General features: G+C 60.6%; 2 protein-coding genes across 3 annotated transcripts; both read right to left on the bottom strand.

Moving 5' to 3' along the window:
* Positions 1-1,352: 1,352 nt before the first annotated feature.
* Positions 1,353-11,141, bottom strand: CASP2 (caspase 2). Of its 2 annotated transcripts, XM_075558758.1 has the most exons (11): positions 10,984-11,141; positions 8,513-8,663; positions 8,255-8,428; positions 8,095-8,176; positions 7,653-7,747; positions 7,169-7,345; positions 6,400-6,528; positions 6,211-6,301; positions 2,961-3,110; positions 2,777-2,886; positions 1,353-2,687 (listed from the first exon to the last, which is right to left on the bottom strand). In XM_075558758.1, exons 1-11 carry the CDS (start codon positions 11,055-11,057, stop codon positions 2,556-2,558), a joined length of 1,365 nt encoding a protein of 454 aa, XP_075414873.1. In that variant the 5' UTR covers positions 11,058-11,141; the 3' UTR covers positions 1,353-2,555. The 2 variants fall into 2 exon arrangements, with proteins under 2 accessions (XP_075414873.1, XP_075414872.1); XM_075558757.1 differs by having other exon boundaries at positions 8,095-8,428.
* Positions 11,142-11,909: 768 nt separating this feature from the next.
* Positions 11,910-12,648, bottom strand: TMEM139 (transmembrane protein 139). Its single transcript, XM_075557431.1, has 2 exons — positions 12,413-12,648; positions 11,910-12,288 (listed from the first exon to the last, which is right to left on the bottom strand). The coding sequence occupies exons 1-2, from the start codon at positions 12,646-12,648 to the stop codon at positions 11,910-11,912; spliced, it is 615 nt and encodes a 204-aa protein (XP_075413546.1).
* Between the last annotated feature and the right edge of the window lie 953 nt (positions 12,649-13,601).

The following is a 13,601-nucleotide window of genomic DNA, read 5'->3' as shown; positions in this document are numbered from 1 at the left end:
GAACGCCCCCACCTGGACTGGGCAGGCCACATAAGACATGGGACCCTGGGCCCATGCCTGTCAGGACAGACCAAAGGCCTCAGGCATGGGCCTAAGTGCAGGTGGCTGGCTGGCTGTTAGGTGACCTACAGGCATTCCCTGCAGGTGGAAAAGGAGAGACCTTCTTTGGGGCAATCTGAGACAGTGACACTGGCATCAGCTGAGTTACTGAGGGGACTTGGTGACATCAACAGTCACCCAGCTGCCCCAGTGCCAGGTGCATAGGGCAGTGGCTGAGCTTTCTGTAGGGACCTGTTTAGGCCAGGGCTGGGGGCGGGCTCTGAGGGGAAGGGGCCCAGGTTGGAGTCAGGGACACCTACTGTTGGGGACTGCCCTGCAGGACATGACCTGCCCTGACATTTCGCAAGCTTCTTCAGCGTGTACCAGGTGGGCTCTGGGTAGGGGGGTGCCCTTCAGCACCCGAAGTCACATGTAGCTAGGGGCTCACAGCACAGCCCACTGGCACCCCTAAACAAATGCAGCTGTCATCTGGGGCCACACTTGCTCCCCAGTGTCCAGACTCAAGACATCCACCCTGGGGGGAGGGGTGACTCGGAGGGCATGTCCTACCCACTCCTGAGCTCGCTCCAAAGTGTCTCAGAGGGACATCCCGGCTAGGATGGGGGCGTATGCACTCAGCCAAGCTTGGAGGCCGCAGCCCCCAGGTGACCCTGCCCCAACAGGAGGCTCACTGTTTTCTGAGCTCAGGACTGTCTCCTGGCTTTCAGATGAGGAAAATGGAGGTCTCAGGAGGGAGGCTATAGGAGGGAGGGCCAGGCTCCAACCAGACCCAGGCTGTTTGCTTTTGTTGGATGCTGGCTGGGTAGCCTGGTTCCCCTTCTGACAAGGAGGCTGGAAGGGCCCGGTGGCAGAGCTGAACTGACCATCCCTCAAGGGAGGCCAGACCTGACTCCTGCTGTGTCCAGCCAGCCTCTGGCCAAGGGGATAATTTTAGAAGAGAACTCTGGCAGGGACAGGGTGGCAGTGGAGGAGTGAAACCCAACCTACGCCAACTCGGCTCAGGGAGGGCGCCCTCTCACAAAGCAAGGACCCCGATGTGCCCCAGCCAGACCTGTCCCCCTCCACTTCCCGGGCAGCTGCCTACCTGGAGTCTGCTCTGCCCACCATCTTGGACCCTTGGTGCCCCCAAGCCCACTGCAGACTCAGGGTACCTGAAAGTCCCAGCCTCTGCATCATCCACTGCTCGGTTCTCCTGCCCACTCCCCGACCCCTCAGCTCAGGACACACGTGCACTATAGACAGCAGGGCCAGGGGGCGAGACGCAGGAGCTTGGAGAGCAGCCACCAGCACAGCCCAGTAACAAAAACATTTTATTTGGCACCCGAGGGCCACGCAGGGTCCTGGCAGTGGGTGGCTGGGTGGGGCAGGTGGGACAGGAAGCACCAATCCTCTTGAGGGAAGCCTAGCCCTTGGGGAGGCAAGCACGCTGCCCACACTAGAAGCCCATGCGGCTCACTGACCTGTGACAAATAGGTAGAAAGAGTCCAAAGGCGACAGCGAGTACAAGGGCACCTACCAGCTGGCGGGGCGCTCGCTGCATCTTGGAGCCTACAACCTAGCGGGGAGGGGACTAAGTCACAGGCCAGCCTGCAACCACATATTGCAGGCCGCAACCAGGTAGGGCAGGAGGGGCCAGGGAGCCTGCGGAGGCCTGGGCAGCCCTGCTCAGGGAGGGTGCAAGGCAATCCCAGCCCATTCTCCAAGGGCCTGCGGTCAAGCAAAGGGGCGAGGCTGTGGCCCAGGGCAGAGGGCGGAAGCAAGAGCGTGCCAAGTGCAGAAGATGAAGCCGCAGCTGGGACTTAGACAAAGCCCAGCAGTTGATGGAAGGAAAGCAGAAGCTGACACCTAGGGCAGCAGGTGTGTGCACACGTGTGTGTGAGCATGTGTGTGAGCACACGCGCAAACATGTGAGTGTGTCTGGGTGGAAGGAGCACAGCCAGCCCTGTGCCATCCAAAGCTACTCGGTGGGACCCAAAGAAAGGCCTTTGTGACAGGCCAGGTAGCCCTGAGGAGCAGCCCTTCTCGCCCTGGGTGGCTCTGTGGCAGTGTGGAGGGAACGGGATGAGCCGGGAGGGGGCAGAGGAAGAACACGGGCCACGTCAGGCCTGGGCTCCTCTCGCCCTCGATAGCCAGGGACCCAGGAGAGCTGTCCAGGAAAGGCCACAGATGAGGGGCAGGCCATAGGGTGCTGGGGTGGGCTCAGAGTATCAGAGTGGGGTGAACACAGAGTCTGGGTGGGGGTGGCCAAACCTGGGCTGGTTAGAGGCAGGAGTAGTACTCCACTTGCTGCCCAGGCTGACTCTCACCTCCCATCCCCCAAGGTCCAGGGAAAGGGAGGTGGCCCCCATGCAGTGTCCAGATGCAGGGCTCAGTGGCTGCCAGGCCTGAAGGCAAACAGCTGTGGCCCCAAATAGATGCCTCTGCTCCCCCTGCCCAGGGGATCCCAACACACAACCCCTGCAGGGCCGTGCGTGGAGGCTGTAAGGCGATGAGGGTCACGTGGCCTGGTGTCCTGGGAACAAGTAGAGGTGGCGGCAGAGTGTGCTGCAGTACTCAGACATCTCCTTGCAGCGGTGGAACTCGGTCCCTGGGGCATAGCCTTCCCGCTCCTTGATGAGGGCGTTCACCTGTGGGGCAGGGTGGGGCAAAGTCGGAGGGTGGGGTTGGGGGCTGAGGTGGGTCTGGGACGGGCCTGGCCACAACCAGAACCACTCACCTCCACCAGCATGTCAGCCACGTGCATGTCGCAGGCGCGCTGGGAGAAGACTCGGGCCAGCGCCTCAATGTACCAGGAACCCCGCTTGGTGTTGCGCATGGCAGCCGTGCCTACAACCCACCGGGTCAGCGGTGTGAGGACCTCCCTGGACCCACGGCCCCAGGCCTGGCCCCCGCCTGGTTACCTCGTAGGCATGCATAGCCGCAGATCATGTCAGAGCGTGTGGGCAGTCGTGTCTTCAGCAGCCCCGCAGCGCCTGCGTCGCTCTCCTCACACCCAGGGGACTGTGCCTGGCTCTTCCCGTCCTGCTGGTCAACCCCGAGGTCTGTCTCATCTGCAGGAAGACAGGGTAGGGGGGCCAGTCAGCACAGTCCCAGAGCCTTGGCTCCCAAGAGGGTGGGAAGGGCCATCTCCGTCCAGCTGCTGCGTCCAACCTGGGCTGCCCAGGGGAGAACAAGTCGGTGTGCCAGTCCTCCACAGTGTATCCATGTGCACACCTCCCACCCCTGCAGCAAACCAAACGGTCCGCAAATGGGACCAAGCTTGCTGCCCCTTGGACACACTGGCCCCCAAGCCCACGGGATGCAGCCAGGCTTCACTACTGGCCACATGGGGTCCAGGTGCACTGCACTCAACATGCAAACACAGGTGGGGAAGTTCGACCCCCTGCACGTGGGTCCGAGTGCCATTCCCCCTCCCCCTGCCCTCACAACCCCGTGGGGACACAGGCTGGTCTCCTGCACTATGCACACAGGCGCATTCGACAGGGTGCGGCCGTGGCAAACATTCTGTGGCATCCCACCGACCCCCGTGTCCCTGCTTGCTGGTTCCACACCTGCAGCCTGGGAGCGCCAGTCCACGGCTGTTTATGGCTGTGCCAATAAACACTGATGGTTTTACCACAGATGAGAAAAACAAGCTCATAAATCAAACGTGCGGCGCCATCTAAAACCCAGTGTCTCTCAAAAGGCTCCGGGCCATCAGTTCCAGTTGCCCATCACCTATCCACCTGCTGTTCACTTCATTCAACAAGCTGAGAGGGGAACTTTGAGGAGGGGCTGAGAAGCAGTCTGGGTTACAGCGCTCGATGGGCTCAGAGTGATCAGCCATCCACTCGTGAATAGGGGAAAGGGGTCGAGGCTGCAAGCTGCTGCAGTGGAGGCCAGACTCCTGGCAGAGGGCCCCCACCTCTCAGACCAGTGTCTAGTCCTTGCTGGTGGATGGGCTGTCACTCGGTGACCCGCTGTGGCAGAGAAGCTGTGCTGAGGGGTTCAATGGCTGAGTTTAGAGACATCGGTTTCCAGGGTTTCCTTCTGAAGGCACCTCTGAATGGGGGCCACTGCCAACCTCTAGATCAGGAGCTGAGCAGTAGCACTCACCTCCACATCACTGCCCACCCGCCTGCTGCCACAAACCACGGAGCACAGGCTCAGGGGCCTTTACTGTGGCCAGCCTGCAGGACTGAGCAGCAGCCCTGACCAGGTTGCCAGGCTGTAATCTTGACGGGGCAGACCATGCAGCCTTTCTCTAGAGGACAGGCTCGTGGTGGGAGCCCGGGCCAGTCTGAGGGAAGAAAACTGCTTGACCACCATAGTGCTTGCTCCTCTGTCACCTGGGGCCACATCCCTGCACCCCGAGTTCCACGTGACAGCAGCCCTTCAAACAGCCCACCGCCTCCCTGGGAACACCCTCCACCCAGCAGCCTCCCCATGCCTCCAAGCAAACCCAGCTGTCCCCCCAGGGATCCAGTTCTGTCCTGGCATCATGAGTCTGTGCATGCTCAGGAAGCCCGTAGGGGACTGTTGCTGCCATCGAGTTCATTCTAACTCAGTGACCCGCTGTACAGTAGAATGAAACACTGCCCAGTCCTGCGCCATCCTCACAACTGTTCCCATGTTCGAGCCCATTGATGCAGACTCTGTGTCCATCCATCTTGCCCAAGGTCTTCCTCTTTGCGCTGTCCTTCCTTCACTTTACCAAGCATGACGTCCTTCTCCAGGGATGGTCTCTCCTGACCACATGTCGAAAGTATGTGCAATGAAGTCTTACGATCCTTGCCTCCCTCTAAGGAGCACACGGGCTTCCTTCTTCCCAGACAAGATTTATTTCTGGTTCTGGCCACTCAGGGGACGTCCAGCCTTCCTTCCCAGCTCCAGGACTCAAATCCCCGGTCTCTTCTGTCTTCCTTAGTCACTGTCCAACTTGCAAATGCACGTAGGAGGTAATGGAAAACACATGGCTCGGGGAAGGCACACCTTACTCCTATAAGCACCATCCTGGCTCTGCAACACTATAAAAGAGCTCTGTGCAACAGATGTGCCCAATGTAATTCGTCGTTTGATATCTTGATTGCTGCTTCCACAAACACTGACTGGATCGAAGTCACGACAAAATCCTTGACAACTTCAACCTTTTCTGTTTATCATGATGTTACCTATTGGTCCAGTTGTGAGGATTTTAGTCTCTTTACATTGAGCTGTAAACCACATGGAAGGTGGCAACCCTTGATCTTCATCAGCAAGGGCATCAAGTCCTCCTCACTTTCAGCGAGCAAGGTTGTGTCATCTGTACATCACAGGTTGTTAATCATCCTTCCTCCAATCCTGATGTCTTCCTCATAGAAGCCAGCTTCTTTGAGTATTTGCTTAGCACACAGATTGAGTGAGTATGGTAGTCTTCGTCTGAAGCTCTGCTGAAACCTGTTCACTCTGGGTGATCTTGCTGGCATTTGAAATACCAGTGACATAGCCTCCAGCATCCCAGCAACTCTTAAGCCACCACGGTGCGACAGACTGACAGATGTGTGGTGGGCAATGGGACTCGCACACTGTATGCAGTGATACTGGTCTGCTCACAAGGGCACAAAGATCTGGGGTTGGGCCTTCGAGCCATGGCCAGGCCTCCCTACCAGTCAGGTGCAACCTCCTCAGAGAGTCCTGGTCACCAGCCACCAATGGCAGCAGGGACCCAGCTAGCCACACCTGGGACACCGCCTGTGACCTCACACATGGAGAGGGTTGCTATACTCTGACCCAGAGCCGGGACTCCTAACAGCTCTCTAAAGAGCAAGCCAGGGGCCAGTCCTGGGAAGCGGACTGGCGGGCCTGCGTCTTCTATGGGTGCAGGCGGCAGCAGGGGTGAAGCTGAAAGTGGCAAGGAGGGGTTGGGACAGAGAGCAAGAGGAAACAGGAAGGGACAGCAAGAGGGAGACACAGAGCAGAGGAAGGCCTACAGCAGAAGGGCGCCGGCGCCCCTCCGAGGGGGTGCACGCTGAGCACCGAGTTGGAGACACTTACAGAGCAAGAGGGCGGCGGCAGCAGGGAACAGAAGGAGGTGCCCGAGGGTCCGATAGCACCTGAGAGGAGCAAACAGGACAGTGAGAGCTGGCGGGGGCCAGGCACCGCCACCCAGCGCCAGCCGGGCCAGGCACTTACCTCCGCGGCAGGCCTGCACGAAGAACATCTTGGGCTTGTTCTGTAGGCTCGGGCAGCTGGCGTTGTCGAAGAGCCGGAAGACCTCTTGTAGCTGCCGGGGGAGAAGTGACAGCATGAGTGGCGCCCAGGTGGGCGCAGGCAGCAGGGTTGGCGCCGGGCCCCCACCCCTCCCAGCCCACCAGCACGCACCTCGAGCAGTTTGCCATCCACCCCATAGATGGCACCCTCCACCCCGTGGGACAGCAGCGCCACCACACAGGAATCCGTGAGGCGGTGCTCCGGCCGCTGGGCGAAGTCCTGCAGCTGCTTCTCCATCTCCTGGAGGACAGGCACTGCTGAGTGTCCCCGCTGCACAGGCACCCACACAGGCAGACCCCTAGCTGTGCCACCTCTGACTCGGTACTCCAGCACCCACAAAGGCAGTCCCCCACCAGCACCCATTGCTCCATCTGTCCCCACCTTCAGGAGTGAGCAGTCATCCCTGCCCCCAACCTCCCCCAGTCACAAGGCAGCTAGAAGGCCAGCAGAGCCCCCTACCCTACCCGACAGCCCCAATGCTAAGTTCAGTAAAACACTGCCACTCTGGAGTCAAAATAACAACTACCATCCAGTAAAGACAGAAGGTCCCCAGGAGAGAGAGCGGGCCAGTGATGCTGTGCTGTGTGGGGAGTCCACAGGTAAGGGGCCCTAGGGCGGCAACAACCTCCTCCGACAGCACCACTCCCTGGGCACAGGGCTAGGGCGTTCCCACTGGCTGACGCAGGAGACTTCCAACAAATGGCATAACTCAATGGCATTATGGGGCGATTCTAACCAATTGCTCGCCAGAACTCCCTCTGTGGCCCGATGGCCCCTGCTGCACCCTGTTCCCTAGTGCAGGGCCCCGGGGATGCCCCATGCCTGCACAGGTGGTCCTGAGGAGCAGAGGTGCCAGATGCACACCCGCTCTGCCTGGTACCTGAGCCGTCTGATTCTGGAGGACATGGACGGAGTAGCCCAGCAGCTTGAAAAGGCTGGCCAGCATGGCCTGGTCCACGTCGCCCCCTGAGCGGAACTCTAGGTCCTTCTCTCCCGTGAAGTGCACGTTGCTCAGCACCAGCGCCAGACCACGAGTACGCGTCTGCATGCGGTACGCCTGCCGGGGAAGGGTGGTGAGTGCTCCAGAAACCAGAGTCTGGGGCTGGCAACCTGGGTGCAGCAGGCCAGGCGGGTGGGGGGGATGATGATGATGATGTGTGTGTGTGTGTGTGTACCTCGAGGACAGATAAAGACCAGAGGGAGGCCAGACCATGGCTGGCAGGGCCTGCATCCTGCAGTCTGGCTAGAGAGGAGGGGGCAGAGAGCCTCGCCCATTGGTGAAAAGCGTCCCGTATTTGCAGCCCACCCAAGGTGCAAATGACAGCGGCTCCTGTGGGTCCCCCGACCTCCGCCATGGGGCTTACCGCCTGGCAGTGTGCCTGGTAGAAGGCAGGCGAGCAGGGCTTGACCTGTAGACTGGGCGGGCCATCCCCACTGTCCATGGAGGGCTCCAGGGGCTCTGTGCAGGCAGAGGCAATGATGGGGACACGTCCAAGCACCATGGCTGGCTTGGTAGCATGGCCACAGCCCAGGACTCTGAGCTCTGGTCAGTACCCCCCACACCCCAGAAGGGCCCAGGCCTGTCTGCTTCCGCTGCAAGGTGTGAGGGTCTGAGGAGAGCTTGGTCCACAAGGTCGCTCCACCAGCAGCCTCGATGTAAATGACTCCACATGGAGGGGACAGGCCATCAGCTTGAGATCTCCCACCGCCCTGTCTATATGACCTGCCATCACCCAGCATACCAAGGAGGAAATCAAGGTGATAGAGGGGACTGGGCAGAGAAGCCCACTGAGGGTGGTCCCTCACCTGCAGTCATGCGGGGCTGCTTGAGTGGGGGGCAGGACTCACACACAGGCAGTGGAAGACCCAAGTCGTAGTCACAGCTCAGCTGTAAGAGCAGCAGCCTCAGGGAAGGGATGCAGCCTGCTCCCACCTCCACCCCCAGGCTCCCAAGGGCAGGCAGTACCGGTGGTGGTGGGGGCTCATGCTGGAGGGCAGCGAGGGCACCCAGCAGCAGCTCCTCCAGGTGAGCCTGCTTGGTCTCCCGCAGGGCTGCGCAGAAGGCCTCGAAGGCCCGGGGGCCCCGCTTGGGCAGCAGGCTGAGGAGCTCCACGTTCTGGCCGAAACTGCCTACACGGGCCTGCGATACCGGGAGAAGGCCACATGTCATGCCGAGTGATCACTTGGGCACTCCCCCAGACCTTCCAAGGCAGCCTGGCCCCACCTGGACCAGCTCACGCATCTCCAGTGTGATGATGTCTTGTTCCAGCAGGTGCTCCAGCAGCTCGCTCAGCACCAGCTGCTTGGCCAGCAGCACACGGTTCCGCTTCAGCACTTCCTGGTGGTCAGGATGCATGCCACACAGGCCCAGCACCCTGCAGGGAGGGGTTTAATGAGGTCCTCAGACCACACAGGTTCTGTACCCTGTGAGGGGCAGTGGGGGTGGGGGCGCAGAGGTACCCTGATGCCAGAGACCCAAGTAGAACAGAACTTCGAGCAGGTTCACTTCTCTGTGGAATGAGTTCACCTTAGGAGTCTTTGGAGACAAGCTGTCTGACCAGGGGGTGGGGGTTACCTTAGTGAGAGATCACACACACATGCGCACAACACACACACATATATGCAAACACTGTTGGCGAGGCATGCTCTGTCTGGCTGTCTGAATTTAATGATTGAAACCACAGAAAAACGCTTCATATTACTGACCCTGGCGGGGATGGACAAGGACAGCAGAGTGGGGGCCACTTTTCACTGTAGGTGAGATACACAATGGGCTGGGCTCTCTAATGTATTTGTACCAGCGAATACTTGGTGGGTCTTTTGTTGTTGACATTGTAACTTAGGTTCCCTTGACACCAAGGACATCACAGATATGGTCAGTGAACCCCCAACCCATTTCAGCATTCAGCTTAGTGGGGCTGGGTTCTGTGCGAATCTGGTCCCCTGGGCGGCCTTACTTTCAGGGATGACTTAGACCGGTTCTGGTCTGGCTGTGCACAACAGAATCCCGTATCCCGTGTACCTATCACCTATGTCTGATTTGAGTGACAAACCCTGAGTGTGCTGCACAGCCGAATGAGAACAGAATGGCATGGAGGAATGGGGGTGGACTTCACTTTATAACTTAGCTGAGATGGTTTCAAAATGCAACCTGATTTCAAAGGTAGGGGTGGGGGTGGTGTGTGTGTGTGTGTGTGTGTGCGCGTGCGTGCGCGTGCTAGCCGTGGCAGGGGAATTTCAGTCCAGAGGAAGAAAGCCCCAATGAGAGCCCTCAACTGAGCTTGTACAGCAGGGGGAGTGGGAGGTAAATATTTGTGTGGTGTGTGTGTGGCCAGAAACTCCTTTTAACCCTGTGGTTTCTGCTAGAATACAACACTTCTGTGCTCCAGACCTTTGGTAAAAACCTGCAGTGACAGCCACTCCTGGGTGAGCTCAGTGAGAGTCTGGTGAGAATGGGTGTTTCCAGAGAGATTCCCAGGGCAGTGGTGGAACAGGTTGGGTGTCCTCCCTTGGAACTTTCTCCTCTCCTCTCCCTGGAGTCCTTCCTGTGCCACCCATCCCCTTGGGGTCCCCTCTGTCCACTGCAATCCCCTGTCCTTGGCAGACCTCAGACCGGCCCGTACACTTAAGAATTTTCCCTCTACCAGAACTTCCTCCAGGCAGCCTCACCACCAGTACTCCTTCTCTCCTTCCCAGCACAGAGCCGCCAGGCTGGAGCATCCGTTTTCCCTAGGGATCACCCTCCGGCCAAACCACAGATGTACCTATGCGGGGAACCAGAGAGGTCCCTACCCCTCAGAACAAAAGGACAGCATATGCCAGGAACAAAGACAGGCGGCAGGACAGTGCAGCGAGAGCCGCAGGGAGGAAATGGGAAGGTGCAGTTCTGATCAGGGGGGTTGTCCCCCGCCTACCCCAACAAAACGTGTATGAACTGAAAGCCAAAATGCGTTGCCAACTTCCACCCAAACCACAATGGGGAGGGGAAAGAAGTCCGGAAACAAAGCAAAGCCAAACAAAGCACCGCTCATCGGTTGTGCAGCGTCGCCCCGGGTCCACAAGCTTTGCTATCACGCGACAGGACCCCAGAGCCCCCAAAAGCGGGCTTGCCAACGAAAGGAGGGGCCCTTTCGAAGTCTCGGTTCTCTTCCGATTCCGAGGCAGTCTGGTGGAGAACAGCAACCAACCAAACAAAATCAGACCCACTGCCACCATCGGGCTGGTTCCGACTCCGCCATCCGGGCTGAACTCTGTCATGGGGGCTGCCGGACTCATCCGCCTCCGTCGGAGCGGCTGGCGGGTTCGAACACACATCGGAGCCCCGGGAGCCGAGCCTGCCTACCCGAGGACTCCCATCCCAAGCCGAGCAGGCTTCTCAGGGCGCCTTACGGGCCACGCCACACCGACGCGAGCACGCCGCAGCCCGGGTCTCCGCGGGTCGGGTTACAGCGCTTCGCGCCCTCCGGGAGGCCGGGAGGTGGCCAGCCTGCAGAGCCAGGGCGCTCTGCCGCCGCAGGCCCTGGAGAGGGCGGTGGGGCGCCGCGGGGACCACCCCAAGCACCCCGCGCCCCTCAGGGGCCTCCTGTCTTCAGCAGGAGGGGCCAACGCGGCCGAGGTCCGAGTCCAACGCGAAGGGGACGCCAGGGCTGCACGCCTGAGGCCCCCAGAGGACCGCCGTGCCCCTTCCCCACTCACCTGCGCCCCCTGTCAGCGGCCATTAATCCCCTCGGCGGGAGAGCCAGCCGCGACACAGCGCTCGGCGCCGCCATTTCCCGCCTTTCGCGGGTTGTGTTCGCACCGCCCACAGCCGAGCGAACCCGGCGGCAGCGCGTCGGACGCCCCGCCCAGCGCCGACGCAACGGCGCACGCCGGGCCTCCCAGCCCGCCTGACGTCACCACGCGCCCGCCACGCCTCCCGGCCCCGCTGCTACGAGAGCGGGGCCGCCTTTACGCAGCCCACACTTGTTAGCCCCGCCTCCACGCAAGATGGCCCCTCCCTACGTGGCCTTGTCACGCCCCTCGGCGAACCTAGCCTACGTGAGTCAGCGCGGACCCAATGCGAACGAGCCCCGCCCTACGAGGTCTTGTCCCGCCCCCATGTGGGCCTACCCTACCTCCTAAGGGAGCCTGGCCTCTACGTGAGCCGGCTCCGCCCTTACTCCAGCCGTCACCGACCCGCCGAAGCCGGCCCCACCCTCCCACTGTTGGCCCCGCCCCCACGTTTCCAGGCTGCTTCCCACACGTATTAGGTCGCTCAGCTGGACTGTGCGCAGGCGCAGATCGGCGGGCAGGCCTGGGCGGGCTGGGGGTGTGTGTTGGGCGCCTGACTCCTGCGCTCTACGCATAGCAGAAACCGTGGGACCGAGGCAGATAACCTTTCACTTTATTCGTTGACGAGCTGACAATTCCAGGGTGGGTCGAGGGGCGTGGCCCCACGGGCGTCGCCCCGCGTGCACTAGGCCTGTCCTAGCAGGACACCCTTTGCGAGTGACCCTGTGTCTCTGAACCCCAGCACAGGCTGAGGGCCTGGTGCATCCCCATCCCAGCATCTCTGGGCCATCCTTCCTCCCCACCCCTCCCTCTGCAGGTTCAGTACTATCTCAGCGAGCAGGGAGAGCGGTTTAGGGGACTGCCCTGTTGTCCTCATAAAACACACTGTCATCATCCAGGTGACTGAGGCTGACCTCGTAGCCTGGGGGCGGAGTGAGAGGCTCCAGTTTGGGGGCCATGCCCAGGGTCTGCAAGTCAGGATCGGTGGACACGGTCCGTGCTCCCCGAAGCCTAAGGCTGACTGGGGCTCGTCTGAGGCACCCCTCTGAGCCCCCTCTCCTGGCCAGCCCCACTCTCCGGGGTGCCTCTGGATGGCTCCTCTCATCCACATTCAGACCCAGAGGATATACGCTGCTGTAGGATGGCGGGTTCTCCCACTCCTGGGGGTCGCAAGGTGGCCCCAATGCTGTGGCCGCCTGGTAGACTGGCACCTCAAAGGCCTCATTGTCCCTGATGGGAGAGAAATGAGGTCACCAGCAGTTTTCTGAAAGGAGCCCTCTCCCCCTCCTCCTGTCCCCTCCCAGCTTTTCCGGGGTGGGGATAGCAAAGCCTGCTTGTGGGGGCCTTCACTCACCACATGCTGACCGAGGACCCCCGGCTCCCAGCCTGCACAGAATGCATCCTATGCTCCAGCACACAGGCACCCAGGTACGCAAACCCACAGAAGCCTCCCAGCACCAGGAGGAAGTAGGCCACGCCGGGCGCAGCGGCCGGCCAGATGCCCAGCAAGGCCAACCCCAAGAGGGAGAAGGTGCCACCCAGAAAAAAGAGCGGCTTCTTCAGGTGCCCCCACTGCTGACCAGGCACCATGGCCCCGGCTCCTGCAAAGACACACACACACACACAGTCTTGTGGGCCTGCAGACTGTGTCTGGCTTCCCTCCCCCAGTATCTAGGGCCTCCCCTCTCAGGGACCTAGTACAGCTTGGGTGTCCCCCAAGCCCCTAGTCCTGGTTCTGGTGGAGCACCCAGGAAAGAGACCCAGAAGTTCTGGCTACACACCTCAAGGCACAGCCCACAGCCCATTTCCTTCCTCCCTGCCCTACAGCTCCAGTCCCCAGCCCCCACTCCCCACCCTCACCCATTTCCCATTCAGTGGACGCTGCTGGTCTGCCACCTGATGGCTCTGGGCCTCCCGCCATGGCCGGACAGAGGCCCTCAGTTATCACCAGTAGGCATCCATCGCCCTATTTCTGCTCCAGGAGACAGAATGTGTGTGTGGACTCAGGGACACGGCTACAAGACGCAGAATCTTCGGACAAAAAACCTGCAGCAGAGGACAAAGCCCAGTTCACACCTGTCCTGGACAGGCAGGCCCTTGGGCCCCCGGTCCAAGTGGGCAACTGGATTTCAACCTTGCTGCCGTGACCTGTTAGTCCTGGAGGCGCAGCGGGCACAGGACAAGGCTGCTGACGTCAAAAGACTGGATGTTCACCCCCAGCAAGAGCGGCACAAAGACCTGACCACCCCGTCCTGGGATGACTGCCGTGGAAGTCCTGGGGAGCAGTTCCGCTCTCTTCTCTCGGGTCATTATGAATTGGAACCGACTGGACTGTGGTGGGTCAGTTGCCCAGGGTTACTACAGTGACTGCAGAGGGTGGTGAGTGTCTCTCCCCCTGAAAGTAGCAACCACTGGGGCATCCAGGACCCACACAGCTGAGTCCCTGCATCTGAGTGCCAGCCCCAACCCCACCGGGCCCAGGGATCCTCTGCCCACCTACCCGCCCTGCCCTGGCCCCAGCTTGCCTCACCTGTGTGCGCAGG

Source organism: Tenrec ecaudatus, chromosome 9 (assembly GCF_050624435.1).
Source record: "Tenrec ecaudatus isolate mTenEca1 chromosome 9, mTenEca1.hap1, whole genome shotgun sequence".
NCBI classification, from domain to species: Eukaryota; Metazoa; Chordata; class Mammalia; order Afrosoricida; family Tenrecidae; genus Tenrec; species Tenrec ecaudatus.
The sequence above is the reverse complement of the archived record's forward strand: the minus strand, read 5'-3'. Positions and strand labels throughout refer to the sequence as shown.

Bases quoted from the DNA above. Each gene is read 5' to 3' on its own strand.
- CASP2 (XM_075558757.1), bottom strand. From the start codon at position 11,057: ATGGCGGCGCCGAGCGCTGTGTCGCGGCTGGCTCTCCCGCCGAGGGGA. The intron at 8,429-8,512 runs GTGGGGCCAGGC...CCGGTATCGCAG, and splicing joins AGATGCGTGAGCTGGTCCAG to GCCCGTGTAGGCAGTTTCGG. The intron at 6,302-6,399 runs GTGCGTGCTGGT...CTCCCCCGGCAG, and splicing joins TGGATGGCAAACTGCTCGAG to CTACAAGAGGTCTTCCGGCT.
- TMEM139 (XM_075557431.1), bottom strand. From the start codon at position 12,648: ATGGTGCCTGGTCAGCAGTGGGGGCACCTGAAGAAGCCGCTCTTTTTT. The intron at 12,289-12,412 runs GTGAGTGAAGGC...CTCTCCCATCAG, and splicing joins GGGTCCTCGGTCAGCATGTG to GGACAATGAGGCCTTTGAGG.